This window comes from Odocoileus virginianus, chromosome 11 (assembly GCF_023699985.2).
Source record: "Odocoileus virginianus isolate 20LAN1187 ecotype Illinois chromosome 11, Ovbor_1.2, whole genome shotgun sequence".
Lineage (NCBI taxonomy): Eukaryota > Metazoa > Chordata > Mammalia > Artiodactyla > Cervidae > Odocoileus > Odocoileus virginianus.
In genome coordinates, this window is record NC_069684.1 from 19,297,810 (window position 1) to 19,317,334 (window position 19,525).

Consider the following 19,525-nt stretch of genomic DNA (forward strand, 5'->3'; position numbering starts at 1 on the left):
CTTGTAGGGGGCTTCTCTAGTTGCTCAGTGGTAAAGAATCTACCTGCCAACGTAGGAAGTGCGAGTTTGATCCCTGGGTTGGGAAGATCCACTGGAGTAGGGAATGGAAACTCACTCCAGTATTCCTGACTGGGAAACCCTATGGCCAGAGGAGGCAGCAGGCTATAGTTCACGGGATCGCAAAGATACAATTTAGTAACTAAACAACAATATAAATGTGTTTATGTGCGCATGCACATGTGACTAATTAATAAATGAAAACAGGGCTATTTCATCTACATCACTGGACATTTATATATTCAGGTTGGCTAATCAATTTGGAAGTAATCTTACTGGGAGAAAGGGAGTCTGTCTGCCTTGCATTTGAAGCCAACTTACATTCAGGCACACATAGTAGTTGATTTTTTTTAATGAATTATTATTTTTGGCTGCACTGGGTTATTGTTGATATAGGCAGGCTTTTTCTAGCCGCCACGAGCCGGGGCTACTCGTCATTGCAGAGCAGAGGCTCCAGGCTCACAGGCTTCAGGAGTTGCAACACATGAGCTCAACAGTTGTGGCGCATGGGCTGAGTTGCTCTGCGGCATGTGGCATCTTCCTGGACCAGGGACTGAACCATGTCCTCTGCACTGGCAGGCGGATTCTTCTCCACTGTACCACCACCCGTCCTTCATTTTTTTCAGTGTTCTTTGTCCTCCAGATTTCCTGAGGGCTCTGGTGAAATCAAACTTGTAGAACTGTTTCCCTTGCCTGAAAGGTCTTTGTTTGTTTACTTACTTATTTATCGGTTGTACTGAGCAGCTTGCAGAATCTTAGTTCCCTGATCAGGGAGTGAACCCAGGTCACAGCAGCAAAAGCATTGAGTCCTAACCACTGGACCACTGAGGAATTCCCTGAAATCTCTTAATGTTGTTTGCAAATTGATATTACTATTTGTTCTACATTCCTAACAGGGAATCTCTAGTTTCAGATTTAATGTTTATTGAAGGCCCATTATTTACTATGAACCATGACAGATACTTTCATAAAGTACCTACACAAGCACTTATATAAGCATCAACTGTACCATGTTCACAAAAACTGAGTTTTACTGGTAAAAGCCAGATACTGTGACAGATGGATGGTAGCAGAGGAAAAAAATGATAATCTGGTTCTTAGGCAGAATGACAAGATGGTAGATCTTATTTTCCTGTTCATCACAGGATGTCAACTGATAAGAAAAGTAAATAGTTCTTTGAACAGTTTAGCATTAAAAACTGCACCAAATAAAACCCTTTACTCTAAAACTCTACATTTTTGTTTCTGGAAGAGAGAATTACTTACCTCTGCCTCTGCTGTCAACTGTATCTTCTTTGATATCAACTGTTTTAAATCAACCCGACCTAAGGAAAGAAAAAATGTAGTTTTTAGACACGAGAGCTACCTATCAGCATTATTTAAATCATGAACTTAAAAAACAAGCAAAAAATGACAAGTACAAACTTTAGTAAAACCACAGAATATAACACAACTTTTAAAAAGGAAGCATGGGCAATATAAATAGAAGAAAATTTATACATAAAAATGGTAAGCTGACAAAAAAAAAAACTACTGTAGGTACACACCATGCTTACAACTGTATTAATCATAAGATGCTACAAGATCCAATTCTGACAATAACAGGTTATTAGATTGTCTGAATGGATCCTTTAACTATCACTAGTAAAATGTACAAGCAACAACAGAAAAATTAGATAAGTTGGATTTCACTAAAAATTTTTTTAAAAATCTTTTCTGCTTCAAGGGACATTATCAAGAAAGTTAAAAGACACAAAATAGGGGAAATACTTGCAAATCTGATCAGGAACCTGCATACAGAATACGTAAACAACTCTCACAATTCAATGGAAGAGACAAACAGTCCAATTTAAGTGTCTGAACAGACATGTCTCCAAAAAAGATACACAAACGGTTGATACCATCTGAAAAGATGCTCAACCTAACTGCCATCAAGAAAATGCAAATCAAAACCACAAACAAATATTCCTTTACACCCAGCAGGATGGCTCTAAGTGCTGGTCACTGTACACCGTAAGCTTACACAATGTTATGTGTCAATTATCTCAGTAAAGCTAGAAGGAGCTATACCAGCACGAAATTTTGAGAAGAGAGCTATTTCAGGGACTGGATGTAACAGCTGTTCCATCATACAGTTAGAGAAGTGTTAATACATACTTGTAAAAATGAAGTTTGTAAGAGTGGAACTACTTGGTACAAATAAAACAGTTTAAGTGAGGAGGAAAAATTTTGACCAGGATATAGAGAAATTAAAACCCTCCCACACTGCTGCTGAGAATGTAGTGCTTTTGAAAAACTCTGGAACGTCCTCAAAAAGTAAACACTGAGTTATTATCGTATGAGCCAGAAATTCCACCTCCTAGGTAATACACAAGAGAAATGAAAACAGACTCCCTGTTCCCATTTATAGAAAATTTTTAAAAATCCAAACCCCCTGCCCCCCAAAAAATCTAACAAAATCACCACTACCCTATGGTGTTTGAGTAACTAATATTTTGGTAAATATCATCTGTTCTTTTACTTTGGTAAAATCAAATAATAATATGAAACATTATAAATATACATATCATAAAAATGGGGTCATTATGCATACTGTTTTCATGTTATATTGTTAATATTTGCATGTCATTACATAGTCTTCTACATCAATTTTACTGGTCTACTATTCTATTTTTATGGCTGAAATAAAACTTATTTAATCCCCTATTTATTTATATCTTTTCACAATAATCAACTTGGGAAAAAAGGCATGCAGAATGTGAAGGTCCAAAATATATCTAATAAAAGCCCTAAAATTAGAGAAAAAACTTGAAGCAATAATGGCTAAAAACTTTCCAGAAGTGTTAAAAAAATGCCAGAGCTCAAAGGAAGATTAAAGAATCCCAAGCTGAGTAAAGATTTATGATAGTAAAACTGTATAATACAGAGGTTTTTTAAATGTATCTTTTACACAGAGGTTTATTTTAAAGCAAACTACAAAAGGCTTTTGAAAGCAACAAGAAAGAAAATATCACCTTCAAGAAAACTGCAATTATGCTGAGTATTGACTCATCAATACCAACAACAGAAGAAGCCAGAAGACTGTGCAGTAATACCTTTAATTGTTGAAAATGGTAGAATTTATGACTGGGAAGGAGGCTGGAGGTCATACTGTGAAGGGTCTGTATCACAACAGCTCTGAGGAAATTAAGAATTTTAAGCAAAAGAGTAACTGATCTGATACTAGAAAAGTCCACTCTCTGGCAAGAGAGAAAGAAAGAGTCACAGAAGTGAAATGCTATAAATCCTGACAAGAAATAATACTGCCTGCCAATGGCGCTGGGAGTGAACAGATGATAAATTTGGAAGATATTCTCAAACTGGTAACTTATTAGGTAAGAAATATGAAGGTAAAACAAATATTCACTTGATTTTTCCAGCGGTAGTAAAAAATACTTTTATTTAGCTCTCTACTATCTATGATCAGACCATGGATTCCTAAATAAATGAATACAGAAGCTTCTTCCCTTCAACTAACGACCACAGGGAGATGAGGAAGAAAACACCAGAGACTAATTCTCACTACTTGCGCATCACTTCCAAAAGGAATATGTCTATCCATAAATAACATCACCACCATTTCAAATTGGTTTTGATGAGTCAGGGACTGGAAAGCTGGGAAAGTTTTTCCCAGTTAAACTAGAATCTCTGAAGGCCCCACTCCAAGTGACAATAAAGTTATATAAAGTCAGAGAAAAATACATTAACAATTCATTTTCTTTCACCTCAAATTAACCTCATATAACATTCAGAAGAAAATTGCTTTCCTGCTATCCACCAAAACTGAAATGTCATAAAAATCAAAAGAATAACGCCATAAAAGTGAATATCCAATGATTTAAAGACCTATATAACCTATATAACCACCTGAATAAACTCAAGGCTTCTAAATTTCTAAAATGTTGACTTTGAAGTAGTGATAAACAAGGACTGAGTGTCTTGCAGTGTCTGAAATATCTAAATCATTAATATTACTGTTAACTGATCATAAACTGTTAATACCTACTAGTAGACCCAAAGATAAATCCTTACAGAAAGCTATTCTAGATTTTTTTTTTCCTAACCTACTGATTTCTAAGAAATCAGGCTTGTGACATTTATCTTCATGAATACTACCCCACACTTGTAGAATCTATAACACTGAACTGAATATTTAAAAACGCACTTCCTAAAGTATCAAAAGTCTAATTTGAACCAGTTTGATGAAGCCCCTCCTAAAATTAGCACCTTTAAAAACAAAGAGACTGCACTATAATCTTTATGTTTAAAAAAAGATCATTTATTGTACCATGCTATTATAATACTTTTATTGATATTAAAATGGAAATGAGAGCACTGGAGCCTACACTAAACAGCTCCAGAAAGTTCTGCTTTTCTACCTGGGCTGCTTCTTCACGACTTTTCACTAAATCTGACTCGTAAAATCTTATGCTTACATGACTAGGCCAAATTAATTGCCAGTGTTACCCAGAAGGAAAAGACAAATAACCAAACTTATTAAATTAGTAACTCATTTATTCACTCAATTATATATTCACTCACTATGTAAAAATCCTCTAAGAATCCAATACATACAGTACTAGGCATGTATTTCAACCGCCCCCTCCTTTAGGATCTCAGGAGAAATATGCAAACACAGATAACTACAATACACAGAAGGACTGTGGAACTGTCAGGGTGGAGTGAGCTTTTGCAGAGGAAGTCAATATTTGATATTTGAACTGAGTCTCAAACGATAAGGAAAAATCACAGTGAACAGGTACTAGGAAAGATTATCTCAGGCAATGGAAACAGCATGAAGACTTGTAAGGACTTGGGTCTTCTGGGACTTGACCGTGAGTCAAATGCCTCTAGGTGCCAAGCTCTCTCAGCTTTACATACTATACTTCCTGTACTTATGGCTCCCGCACTGGCAGGTGGGTTCTTTATCACTAGCATCACCTAGGAAGCCTATTGTACTTAACAGAGGCTTTTACTAAAGGGCAGCTTTTAATTCCTTACTTTCTAGGTTACCAGTTACTTTCTAGATCAAAGCTGTCCAACAGATATATAAATGTGAACCACATATGTACTTTAAAATTTCCTAGGAGCCACATGAAAAAGTAAACACAGGTGCAAGTGAGTCTTTGAAACGTGGTATGTATTTTACAACTATAGAAGTATATCAGTTCGGACTAGCAACGGTTCAAGTGTTCAACTGGACCATACTGAACAGTATAGTTCTCAATCGGGGATCAGCAATTTTTTTCTGTAATGGGCCAGAGAGAAATTTAGGCTGTGGGGGCCATATAGTCCAGAAGCACTACAGGCATAAATGAATGAAAGTGGTTGTGTATAACAACTTCTGTTCTAGAGGGCTAAATTTACTGTGTCCAGCTAACAGATATGCAGTTACTTTTTATAATCTCATGTGACTATGGTGAACAAGGTTGGTGCTTCCCTCACAAGGGCATGTGTTTCAGTCACCTTGCCAAAGACTGATTCAAGAATGGGCATGAGTACTCAGAGATGGCCCACTTACATTTACTGAGAAGAGTCTAGAAGGAACTTTTTTATAAATGTGTCAACAAATTTAAGAAAAACAATGAAAGATGGCGTAGATTTTAGGGCTAGGAACACACAACCAGAAAGCTGTTCAGTCAGTTCAGTTCAGTCGCTCATCCTGAAAAGCCAAGGAAAGCCAAAGAGAACACTCTGGAAAGAACTGAACAGAAGTGATGGTTACCCAGCCCAAAGGGAACTGACGTTACAAAAACACTTCTTACTCTCTGCCCTTGGATCTCCTATCAGTGCTGCCCAACCCAACCATGACCAAACTCTACCATGAACAAGAGGGCACAGGAGCCACTGGATTGTGCCCTGGGAGGCTGATGCTATGGACTCTAAATAGGGTAGAAAAGAGTAAAGAGGCAAAGGGAAGACAGCATAATTTATAACCTAGTTCTGGCCAATGAGGCATGAGACGTCTGTTGGACAATTTCTAGAAAAGATTTCATTGCTCTAAAGAGAAACAAGGAAACAGATTTTCTTCTGATGGAAATTACTCTCTTGCTTTCCCAGTTTTCTTACCCAGTCGAGAGTTACTAACCCTCTGTCATTATTTCCATCCTTTCCTTATCACCACCACCAATTTCCTGGACCTGCCAAGCCATATCCCAATCCCAGATATTGTCTATCTGCTTTTTCTGATTTTAAATTGCCACACCTTGCAGAAATAATACATAAAATAGGTCCACTATATAAACTGATGCTGTGAAGTCTTAACCAGGCCTGTAATAAAAAATGTAGTATCTGTCTTTGCCTCTTGATGAATTTCTGTAACATTCATCACAAGCATAGATCCAAACATTTTCCACCTTTTTCAAGTCCCAACCTTACCAGGCAGCCTTATCTTCAATTGATCTTCTTAGGTACCAACTCCTGAAATGTCTTGTATTTTAATGTTCACTATCTTTAATCCTCTTCTCCACTACTCCTGAGTCAGAGAAAAGGGCAGCCCATCTCTTTTTCAAGACTAACCCTTTAAACTATTGCCTTGATCCTTTTTATAAGTCTTGTGAGAAACTATTCAAATCATTCAACACATTGACTCATTTATACCACCCACATTACACTCAGAGCCAATGTAGTCTTTAAAAATTTGCTGAAATTATGATATGGATGTCATCAGTGGTACTCAAAATCAAATCTGTGAATTTTTGTCAAGTAGTACATGTTTACTTAACATTTTAGAAACAAATATGTAACTGAAACAAGCCTATGCCTTCACAGAATTTATTGCTTAGGAGGAGGACTTTTCAGTGAAATTTTCTTTTTCTTTTTTTTAATTTTTATTAGTTGGAGGCTAATTACTTTACATCATTACAGTAGTTTTTGTTATACATTGATATGAATTAGCCATGGATTTACATGTACTCCCCATCCCAGTCCCCCCTCCCACCTCCCTCTCCACCCGATCCCTCTGGGTCTTCCCAGTGCACCAGGCCCGAGCACTTGTCTCATGTACCCAACCTGAGCTGGTTATCCGTTTCACCCTAGATAATATACATGTTTCAATGCTGTTCTCCTGAAACATCCCACCCTCGCCTTCTCCCAGAGTCCACAAGTCTGTTCCATACATCTGAGTCTCTTTTTCTGTTTTGCATATAGGGTTATCGTTACCATCTTTCTAAAGTCCATATATATGTGTTAGTATACTGTAATGGTTTTTATCTTTCTGGCTTACTTCGCTCTGTATAATGGGCTCCAGTTTCATCCATCTCATTAGAACTGATTCAAATGAATTCTTTTTAATGGCTGAGTAATATTCCATGGTGTATATGTACCACAGCTTCCTCATCCATTCGTCTGCTGATGGGCATCTGGGTTGCTTCCATGTCCTGGCTATTATAAACAGTGCTGCGATGAACATTGGGGTGCATGTGTCTCTTTCAGATCTGGTTTCCTTGGTGTGTATGCCCAGAAGTGGGATTGCTGGGTCATACGGCAGTTCTATTTCCAGTTTTTTAAGAAATCTCCACACTGTTTTCCATAGTGGCTGTACTAATTTGCATTCCCACCAACAGTGTAAGAGGGTTCCCTTTTCTCCACACCCTCTCCAGCATTTATTGCTTGTAGACTTTTGGATAGCAGCCATCCTGACTGGCGTATAATGGTACCTCATTGTGGTTTTGATTTGCATTTCTCTGATAATGAGTGATGTTGAGCATCTTTTCATGTGTTTGTTAGCCATCTGTATGTCTTCCTTGGAGAAATGTCTGTTTAGTTCTTTGGCCCATTTTTTGATTGGGTCATTTATTTTTCTGGAGTTGAGCTGGAGGAGTTGCTTGTATATTTTTGAGATTAATCCTTTGTCTGTTGCTTCGTTTGCTATTATTTTCTCCCAATCTGAGGGCTGTCTTTTCACCTTGCTTATAGTTTCCTTTGTTGTGCAAAAGCTTTAAGTTTCATTAGGTCCCATTTGTTTATTTTTGCTTTTATTTCTGAAATTCTGGGATGTGGGTCATAGAGGATCCTGCTGTGATTTATGTCGGAGAGTGTTTTGCCTATGTTCTCCTCTAGGAGTTTGATAGTTTCTGGTCTTACATTTAGATCTTTAATCCATTTTGAGTTTATTTTTGTGTATGGTGTTAGAAAGTGTTCTAGTTTCATTCTTTTACAGGTGGTTGACCAGTTTTCCCAGCACCACTTGTTAAAGAGGTTATCTTTTTTCCATTGTATATCCTTGCCTCCTTTGTTGAAGATAAGGTGACCATAGGTTCGTGGACTTATCTCTGGGCTTTCTATTCTGTTCCATTGATCTATATTTCTGTCTTTGTGCCAGTACCATACTGTCTTGATGACTGTGGCTTTGTAGTAGAGTCCTTTTCAGTGAAATTTTCTAACAGTAAATACAGTACAGAGATAATGCCAAAATTAAAAATAACTGAAATTTTGGAAACAATGCCCTTTGGAAACAAATGGCAGCTCTTTCCAATGAACCTCATCTTTTGTGACCCAACCATGCTATTCTTTTCAATAAATGTCCTAGAAAAGTTATGTATACTTTCTACCTTCACTTTCTCACTAGTAACTCATCCCCAATCTGTTTTTGTAACTCCTCCTTTTCTGGAGTCACTATGGTCTCCAAATTTCCAAATCCTCATCCTCATTAAACTTGCTGCCAGGAGTTCCCTGGAGGCCTAGTGGTTAGGATTCTGGATTTTCACTGACAAGCCCCGGGTTCAACTCCCACTTGGGGAACAGATATCCTGCAAGTCATGTGGTAGGGCCAAAAAAAAAAAAAAAAAACTTGCTGCAAAATTTCAATATTTATAAAATATTGATCATACCTCATTACATTTATTATTTCTAACAACCCAGTGAGATAAGAAGATAGCTAGGGGCTTCCCTGGTGGCTCAGTGGTGAAGAATCCATCTGCCAATGCAGGAGGCATGGTTTGATCTCTGATCTGGGAAGATCCCACGTGCAGAGGCACACCTGAGCCCACGCGCCATGGCTGCTGAGTCTGTGCTCTGGAGCCCAGAAGCTGCAACAAGAGAAGCCACCGTATAGAGGCCCACGCACCGCCACTGGAGAGTAGCCCCTGCTCACCGGAACTGGACAAAAGCCCGTGCAGCAACCAGGACCCAGCACAGCCAGAAACAAACAAGTAAATAAAGGACAGTTGGTGTCATTTCTATTCTCAAAACAAAGAAATAAGGTTCAAAGACACTACCATCTTGCCCACAGTCCCATGGCCAGTAAATAAATGAGCTTGAAGTAAAACCCATCTTCTGATCTCTAGCTGTAGAGATCAGGAAAAAAAAAATTGATCAGTCATAAAAAAGAATGAAATTATCCCATTTGCAGCAACATGATTGGACCTAGAGCTTATCATACTAAGTCAGAAAGATAAACAGCCTATGATATCACTGGTATGTAGAATCTAAAACGTGATACAGATGAACTTACTTACAAAACAGAAACAGACTCACAAACTTACAGAGAACTAACTTTCGGTTGCCGGGGGAAATTTCAATCAGGAGAAGGGATAGTTTGGGAGTTTGGAAAGGACATGTACACACTGCTATACTTAGAATGGATAACCAACAAGGACCTACTGTATGGCACTTGGAACTTGGCTCAATGTTATGTGGCAGCTGGATGGGAGGAGTGCCTGGGGAAGAATGGATACATGTATGTACATATGTGTGTGTGTGTATATATATATATATGGCTGAATCCCTTCCCTGTTCACCTGAAACTACCACAGCAATGTTGATGGACTATACCTCAATACAAAGTAAAAAGTTTTTAAAAATTAATTAGTTACAATTTAAAAAATCAGGTGCTGCTTATAGTGACTAAATTCTTAAAGATGACTAAAGAGTACAAGGTAGTGACTAATAACCATTTTTCAAGTTTCACTTCTTTTAGCTAGTGTTTTCTTTGTATCCTTGTGGCAAAGTACAGAATTAGCTAAAGCGTAGGCACTGACAGCAGGTTTTTACTTCTTAGAGAAGTTCAAACTCACTTTAAAATCCTGGTTGTTTTCTAAAAACTTCTCATTGACTATACCACAGAAGACCTTCATCCCAACTTCACCTTGCTCTCCACAGAGATATATATAATCTAAAACCATGATGGGAAAGCCATCTCTATGTGCACAGGATGGATGGGTTTAGGAACAGTCCTTGAAAGAATCAATCATTTATCAATCTCAGAAGCAAAGGGAGAGATTAAAAAAAAAAAAAGTATAATTCATCTAAATCCTCTATTGCTCCACTGACCTCAAAAAACCTTTCAAAATTCTCTACTAGTCACATCTATACTACTGCAGAGAAATGGAAGCTGAACTAGAAATGAGGGTGATAGGTATTATACAGAAAAGGAGATTTAATAAATAATGTTCAAACAATTGGGTAACCATTTCAAAAAACTGTAAAATTAGATCCCAGCTCACTTATTATTAAAAATAAATTCCAGATGGATCAAGTATTTGAATCTTAAGAAACCCATAAAGGTAAAAAAAAAAAAAAAAAAATCATCCATTTTCCTTTTTCATAATCTTGGATGATTTCTAAGCATGACAAGATATCTAAAAGCAATACAAGAATTATGTGATTACATAAAAACTAAACATGCACACTATCAGCAAAGTCAAAAGATAAACAGTTAAAATACTCATAGTACCTGACAGTCAAAGGGAGTAACTTCCTTAATATAGAGAGAACTCTTCACAAAAATAAAAGAAAAATAACAGCCATCTGATAGGGAATAAAAATGGGCAAAAAATAACGGACAGTGCTTTTGAAGAAAAAATATAGTAAATATACGGAAAAAGTTTTCTGCCTCATAAGTCTTAAGAACAAATTTATGCTATATATGATACTGTTTTTCACCCCTCAAATTATCAAGCTTAAAAAAAGATTAGCAAGACATATTAACAAGAGTACAGGGAAACAATATAGATGGCAGTATAAACAGGTATAACATTTTTAAGAAAGACAGTAATACCTAAGTTTTAAAAGAAAAAACTCTTTGATCCTGCAATTTCACTTTAAAGAATGTATCCTACAAGTATAAGTAAGCAAGGGCATGGTTGCAAGGATGTTCTCTGCAGCACTTTTTATAATCTAAATTCATGGAAGCAACCCAGATGTCCACCCAAAAGGGACAAGTCAAATTACTAAGCACTTGTGCAACAGGGCTCTTTGGTAGCTCAGACGGTAAAGAACCTGACAGCAATGCAGGAGACCCTGTTCGATCCCTGGATCGGGAAGATCCCCTGGAGAAGGGAACAGCAACCCCTTCCAGTACTCCTGCCTGGAGAATTCCATGGACAGAGGAGCCTGGCAGGCCACAGTCCATGGGGCTGCAAAATGTCGGACTGAGCAATTTTCAATGTGCAACAGAAATGCTACACACACACTTTTAAGACAATTTCACTTACGTATATTGAATTAAAAAGACTAAGTTTAGAAAGCAAATTGCAGAAAAGATCCCAAATATGATCCCACAAGTAGGAAAAAACAGAAAAGCAAAACATGATTACTTAAGGGAAGAATTATTACTTTATAACTTTCTATATTTGATTTTTTAAAAAAGAGCATATATTACTTCAAATTTTAAAATTAATAAACACAGTTTAGCAATTTGTTTCTTAATTAAATCAAACTGTCTTTTACTTCTTTAACAAGGACAATTGAAGAGGAAATAGCCCCAATCTATCATGAGGACAACAGACTGAAATCTTAAAGGTATATTATAGGTAAACTGCAAAGGCAATAAGTGGACATACCAATCTCATCTGGTCTATAATTTTTAAGCTATAAACAGATTTCTATCCTATAACTGAAATAACCCTGAACTATACTACTCAACCAGAGCTAACTTTGGTTTATTTTTTGTCACCACACCTGTATCAACTGTATGGGTTGCCCATATACACAATGAGAGAATTGGTCCTATTACCATTAAACTTTTACCATATCATACATATAACGTTATTTTAAAATCAACAGAGATAACTTTTAATAGAAATGTTAGAAGGTTTGACATAGATTAAAAAATTCCCAGCTGATGTATTATATAGCAGGGAGTTCCTAAATCTACTTTAGGATCTGCGACAGAAGAGCTGCCAGCACCATCAGCAAGAAGATAAACGAATACCTTCCTGAACTGAATGAAAGAATACTTTAACAGTTGCTCTCCTTGGTTCTGCCTAAGAAAAAAAAAATCTAAGTATGTCTGACGGCTGTAAGTCACCCACATAGGTACTGGGTTGACCAAGAAGTTTGTTCGGTTTTAAGTAAAAGTAACACATATTTTTCATTTTCACCAAGAACTTTATTGAACAATCTATTCACTGACCGAACCAACCCAGTCAGTCAATCAATGACCGCATATACAGTCAGTTAGACTCCAACCCCCATCCTCTGACTTCCTTCTGCCTTCCCAATTTTGTCCTCCTGTCTGTAAAAGAAAAATAAAAACACCACAAAGCCATCTCTGAACTACGTTCTCACCCCACAATCCTCTCCAAAAGCGAACAAAACACCACACACGTAACACTGTAGAGTCTTAACTCTATACCTTTGAAACCCATTCCTTTCTAGCTGGCTTTCTTAAAAGCCCCTTCCCAGTTTCCTCCTCAAAGATCAAGATGAAATTGTACTTCCTCTGTGAGATACTCCCCTCCATTCGAAAGCAATGTTCCCCCTACTCCCACTGCAGGTGGTCTCCTATACCATTTAGTCACTGTATTTATTTAATTCCTTTTTTTAACATAGGACTGTTAACTATTCTTTTGACCTTAAAAGCTATAAAAAGTACTAATTCATATTCAATAACTTGATTGCTGCTGGTAATTATGCCTCATTGTACAAAGCCTTTTTTCAGTAAAGTGGAATCTGTCATTTCTCAAATGCCAGAGTTTATTCAAAAGGTTATAACATCCATGACTGAAGAAAGGCTGAAGCAATAAGCCTCTCATATTGCTACTTCGAGTGCAATACTTCCGGAGGGCCATTTAGCAACACTCAGCCCAAAAATCTTATGAGCATGTATTCCCACTGACCTAAAAACAATTTCTAGGGACTTCTCTGGCAGTGTAGTGGTTAAGACTCTGTGCTTTCACTGCAGAGGGAATAGGTTCAATCCCTGGTCAGGGAACTAGGACCCTGCATAAATAAATAAATAAATAAATAAGAACAATTTCTAGGAATACATCCAAGGAAAAAAATTACAGACACTTGAACTTCTGTTCATCTGCACTTTCTAAAACAAACATGTTTTGGTTTTACCCTAAGAGGAAAAGATGTGTTCTCAATCTACTTAGTTGATCAAAGCTCTACCTAGACCAGTCAGTTTTATGATTAGATGCATAAACTGAATGAAGTTGCCAAATTACACAGTAACAATGATATTCACCTTTTTTCATATATTTTTGCCAAGAGACTCAATTTTTACATAAGGCAGGTTGTTCTCTCTGTTCAAACATTTACACATGTATCGCAAAGAACCCTAAAATCAAATAAAACTAGAAGTCTACTAACCAAGTTAATATTTGTTAAACACTTAAAATAGTGCCTGATATATGATAAACTATCAGTAGCTATTATTAATGTATGCTCAAGTCACTGAGTCATGTCCAACTCTTCCCAACTCCATGGACTGTAGCCTGCCAGGCTCCTCTGTCCATAGAATATTCCAGGCAAGAATACTGGAGTGGGTTGCCATTTCCTCCTCCAGGGGATCTTCCAGACCCAAGGACTGAACCTGCATTTCCTGCATTGGCAGGCAGATTCTTTACCAATGAACCACCTTGGAAGCCCCAGTTATCATATTACCTTTACTCATTAACCAGCTATCAAATGAACAATGTAGCAAAATAAAAGGCAGTGAAGAATAGGTACTATCTATAAATTAATAGAAAGATAGAGAATGTTCTCAACTTGATAAAGGGTACCTGCAGGAACCCACAGCTAACGCTAAGTATCGGAAAAACTAAAAGCTTTCTTCCTAAGATCAGAAACAACCCAAGAATGCCCAATGTGCACTCCTGCCAAGTCTATTCAGGATTTTACTGGAAATTCTAGCAAGTGCATTTAGGTAAGAAAATGAAACAAAAGGCATGTAGATTGAAAATTAAGAAATAAAACTAACTCTTATGTCCAGATGCCATGATCTTGTATATAGAAAATAGCATAAAACACACAAAAAATCCTCACAGCTAATAAATGAGTTCAGTAAGGTTGAAGGATACAGTATCAATATACAAAAACAAGCTGTATTTTTACATTAGCAACAAATGATTGGAAAATGAAATTAAGAAAATTCTGCTTACAATAGCAGCAAAAGGAACAAAATATTCAGAAATAACTTAAAAGTGTAAAACTTCCAAACTGAAAACTATAAAACATTGTTGAAAGACATTAAAGAAGACCCAAATACAAATATACTTCATTTTACTGTGCTTTGCAGATATCACAGGGTTTCGGTTTTGTTTTTATAAATTGAAGGTTTGCAGCAACTGTACACTGAGCAAAGATATCAACACTATTTTTTCCAACAGCATCTGCTCACTTCATGCCTCTGTCATATTCTGGCAACTCTCGCAATATTTCAAATTTTCCACTATTAATACAATAGTTATGGTTATTGTTATATGTTATGGTGCTCTGTGATCAGTGATCTTTCATGTTACTGCTGGAAGAAGAAAACTTGAGAAAAACAGATGATGGTTAGCATTTTTTTTTAATAAGGTTTTTTTAAGATTCCTTTTTTCTTTGATGTGGACCATTTTTAAAGTCTTCATTGAATTTGTTACAATACTGCTTCTGTTTGGCTTTCTGCCGACAGGCATGTGGGATCCTATCTCCCTGACCAGGGATAAAACATGCACCCACTGCATTGCAAGAAGTCTTCAGCACTATGTCTAGCGCTTTTTAAATTAAAGGCTTTTTAAATTAATGTATGTACCTTGTCTTTTTTTAAGACATAATGCACATTTACTAGTTTACAGTACAGTGTAGGTCCGGGAAGACTCCACATGCCATGCGGCAACTAAGCCTATGTGCCACAACTACCAAGCCTGCGGGCTCTAAAGCTGCAACAAGAGAAGCCACCACAATGAGACGCCCATGCACTGCAATTAAAGAGTAGTCCCTGCTCGCTGCAACTAGAGAAAACTCACACACAGCAATGAACACCCAGCGTAGCCAAAAAAATAAATTAAAAAACAAAAAAAAGTTTTAATGGCCAAAGGGTATGGATAGTTCTCCAAGGAAGATCCACACATGGCCAACAGATACATAAAAAAGTGCTCAATACTACTAAATGAGAAAAAGGCATATCAAAACCACAGTGAGCTATCATCCTATACTTATTAGGATGGCTACTACTAAAAAGACAAACCAGGGCTTTACTGGGCGCTCAGTGGTAAAAAATCTGCCTGCCCATGCAGGAGCCATGAGTTTCATTCCTGGTCCGGAAGATCCCACATGCCGCAGAGCAACTATTGAGCAACTATTGGCGACCATGCGCCACAACTACTGAGTCTGTGCTCTAGAGCCCAGGAGCTGCAACTACTGAAGCCTGCGCACCCCAGCGCCCATGTTCCACAACAACAGAAGCCACCACGAAAAGAAGCCCAGACACAGCAACTAGAGAGTAGCCCGTGCTGGCCGCAACTAGAGAAAAGCCCTTGCAGCGACGAAGACCCAGCACAGACAAACCAACCAAAAACGAAACAAGTAAGCACAGGTGGATGTGATGAAACTGGAACCCTTGTGTGCCACTGGTGGAACTGCAAAATGTGCAGCTGCCAGGGGAAACAGTATGCCAGTTCCTCTAAATATTAAAAATAGAGCTACCACAGAATCCAGCAATCCTACGTCTGGGTAGCACAGCCTCCATCTGAGCCAGTCTCTTGTAATAACTCTAAGTGTTTGTGTATATATCCTATTGATTCTGCTTCTCTGGAGAACTCTGACTAATAACACATCCCAACTGAGAACTGCTACTCTTAAGAGCTGTCTCTCAGACTTTAACCTACACAGGAATCACCTGGGGATCTTAGTAAAACGAAATTTTTATTCAGTTAAGTGTGCAATGGGGATTTCTAACAGGCTCCCAGGTGATGCAAATACCCCTGGTCCCAGCTGGCAGGCCACAGTGACAGGCACGGCATGGTGTTCAAGCCCTCACTATTCACAAGCCACATTTTACCCATCTGCTTGCTCCCCAAAGTGAATCAATGTTAAAGTAAATGGAGAAACACTATTTTCAGATCGGCATTACTTACATTAAAACAGGGAGGAGCTCAGACTTCTTGCTTCAGGCTAAATAATTCAATTTTCATTATCTGCACTAAAATCTGAACCAATTAAAACTTAATCGAACTAAGACAATAAGGTGTGCTGAAAACATGTAGAAGTTATACATGTTTAAACACATTATTTAAAAAAAAAGGGGGGGGGGGAGACACAGAGAGAAAATCATCTGATAGCAGAAAGTTTCAAAAAAACAAAGTGAATTAGCACCCAGTCCCTAAATCATTAAAGGGGAAGGTTTCTATCCAATGTTGGCTTACCATTTTGCACAATTTTCACATTTTATAATCACACTAAAACTAGCTCATGTACCAATATAAGTATGTCATAAAAAGCTAATTTAAAAAATAAATAAATAAAAAATAAATAAATAAAAAATAAATAAATAGCTAATTAAGAGTCCAACAACCAATAAACTTCATTATGCAAACTTAAGCAACAACATTTATATTCCTGATCCAGTGACTGTATTTAATTTACAATTAAATTTGAACAGGAAAAGCAAAAGCTTTTCTTTATGAAAGAAGTCTCAGGATGCCAAAGATAACCCATCTCAAAAAGTTCCACACTTATTTGTTAACCAAACAAGCTTCAAATTTCAAATCCTCACTGAAATCAAACCTATACAAATGTCACAGCAAAAATAGCCTGATGCAATAGATAACAACAAGTGAAGTTGTGTTTACCAGTCTGTCAGTCTTAAGCATAAACCTTGACCTTAACAGACAAGTACTGTGTTAGTCTTCTTTGTATTCATGCTAAGCAAACCTGGACATGAGAACTAACAAAATTCCCTCATCTGTCTCTCCCCCAAGATTTTTACCTAGGTTATGTACCCTGCTAATTACGCTCATTATGCTAATTACAACTATTAAAAGAGTAATTAGTAGCACTTATTTCTAATAATCTAATTATGTTAAAGCGGGGAGAGGGGTTCTCATTCACTTAACTTGGAGCTCCACAAGGGCAAGCACATCTGTACCCATCACTGCTGAAGCTGCAACACTTAGCAGAACACCAGTAAATACTGATAGGAATTAGGTAGCTGAAGAAATGAATAAAATGAATGAATGATGTCTAAAACATAACAGATACCCCAAAAATGTTCAATGAATCACTTTAAAAGGGCTTATTTTCTAGTTTCTTTGTTACCAAATAAATAAAACTAAACCATACACTGCAAACTCCACTTTCACCAGTAAAGCTCACCTCTATTATGAGAGGGGCAGCAATTCACACACCAGTGTCGCAAGCAGCATCGAAAGCGGCTCTGACTGGCAACTAAACCAAAGTGTTCCTTTGTATCTCCTTAATTTCTTTCTCCCCTCTGCACTTAACAGTACCCACCAGCATATCCATTTTTAAGAGCTTAAGAGGGACTTTCCTGGTGGTCCAGTGGTTAGGATTCCAAGCTTCTACTGCAGGAGATGCAGGTTTGATCCCTAGTTGGGGAACTAAGATCCCGCATGCCTCACAGCACAGCCAGTTAAGAGCTAAGGAGAAGGTAACCCTTATTTGGGAACACTGAATTTCCTCCCTATTTCATGAATTCACCTCAGAAAAAGTAAAAGCTAATTACTCACCATTACTAGGTGTCTCTTGTGACTCCTCTGTACAGTCTCTCTGGCCTTCTTCCTCTTCCTCAGCATGGTTACTGGACTTCAACAGCCGTTTTCTTAGAGACATCTCTTCACCCACTACCGTGCTGTCTAGGAAAGAAAATATAAAAAGCTTTAAATTAAGGGTATGGCATAGGTAAATTTCATAATATCACCAAATTTAATGGGAAGTGACAAATGATATATTTTCTTCCTTTTGTTATACTTTTAATCACATTTAAACATTTTCTGAGTACATGATACTGTAACAGATATGAAGAAATCAGTCTTGGTAAAATCATTGGCTGGTTTCAAAACAGAGCCCCCATTCTTAAAAAAAAAAAACATTGAAAAAACAAGGCATAAGTACATAAAAAATTAAGAATTAAGTAAAGGGTAAGTTAAAAGATGTCACAGGATAGAACACAATAAACAATCAAGTCAGTGGTAAGAATGATACATACCTGAAGTGCAGAGACAGAAGAGATCATTAAGAGGTGCAAAGGTTTCATAGGAAAGAAGGTATGTGACCTGAGTCTTGAAGGAGGAGAACGGAGCACTCCACGGGTGAGAAAGGGTGAAAGCAAGGTCCTTGTAAGCCCTGCTCAGGGGCCCATGACTGATCAGACTACTTTGCTAGAGGACAAGAAACAAACTTCTGTTGACTTTTACTAATTACCAGGACTCTGCTAGGTGCTTTAAGTTTTCTGTCTAATCTTCAAAATTCTGTCAAAAAAAAAAAAAAAAAGATCCTATTATTACTCCTGGTTCACATATGAGAAAAAATAAGGTTCCAGGTAGTTATGGCCAATGCCTTCCACGCATACACTAGGAACATACCAACGGCTGGACGAGTTTATTAGGAATGTGTGTCATGGGAAACTGTGGGGCATCTCAGGGAGAGAATATTCAAAATGACTTATTTAGGGCTTGGGATCTGACTAAGTGATTTTGGGCAGAGTCCAAAGAAGCAGGAGTTCACTCTGGCTTGAGGGTTATCAGAAAGTTAGGACAGTTTGATGATTGGGTATACCAACAAATCTTCTCTACAAGGAGGCAGACTAGAGGGTGGCTAAAGCTGTGACTAGCAAAACAGCAACAATCATTCCCAGTAGACTGGGGAGGGAGATGTTGGATTCTTTGTGACTTGGGCAACCATGATGATTACATGGTCTTATTCCTGTCTTGATCCATCATGTTGACAGAATGGTCTTGTCTAAAGCTGATGTTCAGTGAAACCATTTATGTTAAACAGAATACCCTGAAGACCTAGCTGTCAAGGGCCAGGCTCGCCCACAGAAACTCCAAAGCCTAGCCGATTGCACCAGAGCAGCTCCAGGACTATTTGCTTCTTCTCCTGACAGTAACTTGTCCAAGACCACAAAGCTACTGGCAGGATCAGATCTGAACCTGGATCAGATCCAAACTACAAACATCACCTGCTGTTTGGATTTTTTTCCTTAACTTGATAATAGAAAAAGACTTGAAAAAAGAGCTGGGGTCAAACTGTAAAG

The 19,525-nt window shown here is 37.7% G+C and overlaps 1 protein-coding gene across 4 annotated transcripts in view; it reads right to left on the reverse strand.

The window, feature by feature from the left end:
- Nucleotides 1-19,525, reverse strand: part of SOAT1 (sterol O-acyltransferase 1) — a 66,976-nt gene that overhangs the window by 37,343 nt on the left and 10,108 nt on the right. For 3 of the 4 annotated variants that reach the window (XM_070474011.1, XM_070474008.1, XM_070474010.1), the window contains 3 exons: nt 18,476-18,737; nt 17,997-18,122; nt 1,324-1,382 (listed from right to left, as the gene is read on the reverse strand). In XM_070474011.1, the coding sequence (XP_070330112.1) occupies nt 1,324-1,382; nt 17,997-18,099 (162 nt within the window). In that variant the 5' untranslated portion in view covers nt 18,100-18,122; nt 18,476-18,737. The remainder of the gene's footprint in view (nt 1-1,323; nt 1,383-17,996; nt 18,123-18,475; nt 18,738-19,525) is intronic. The other variant, XM_020868787.2, reaches the window with a different exon arrangement.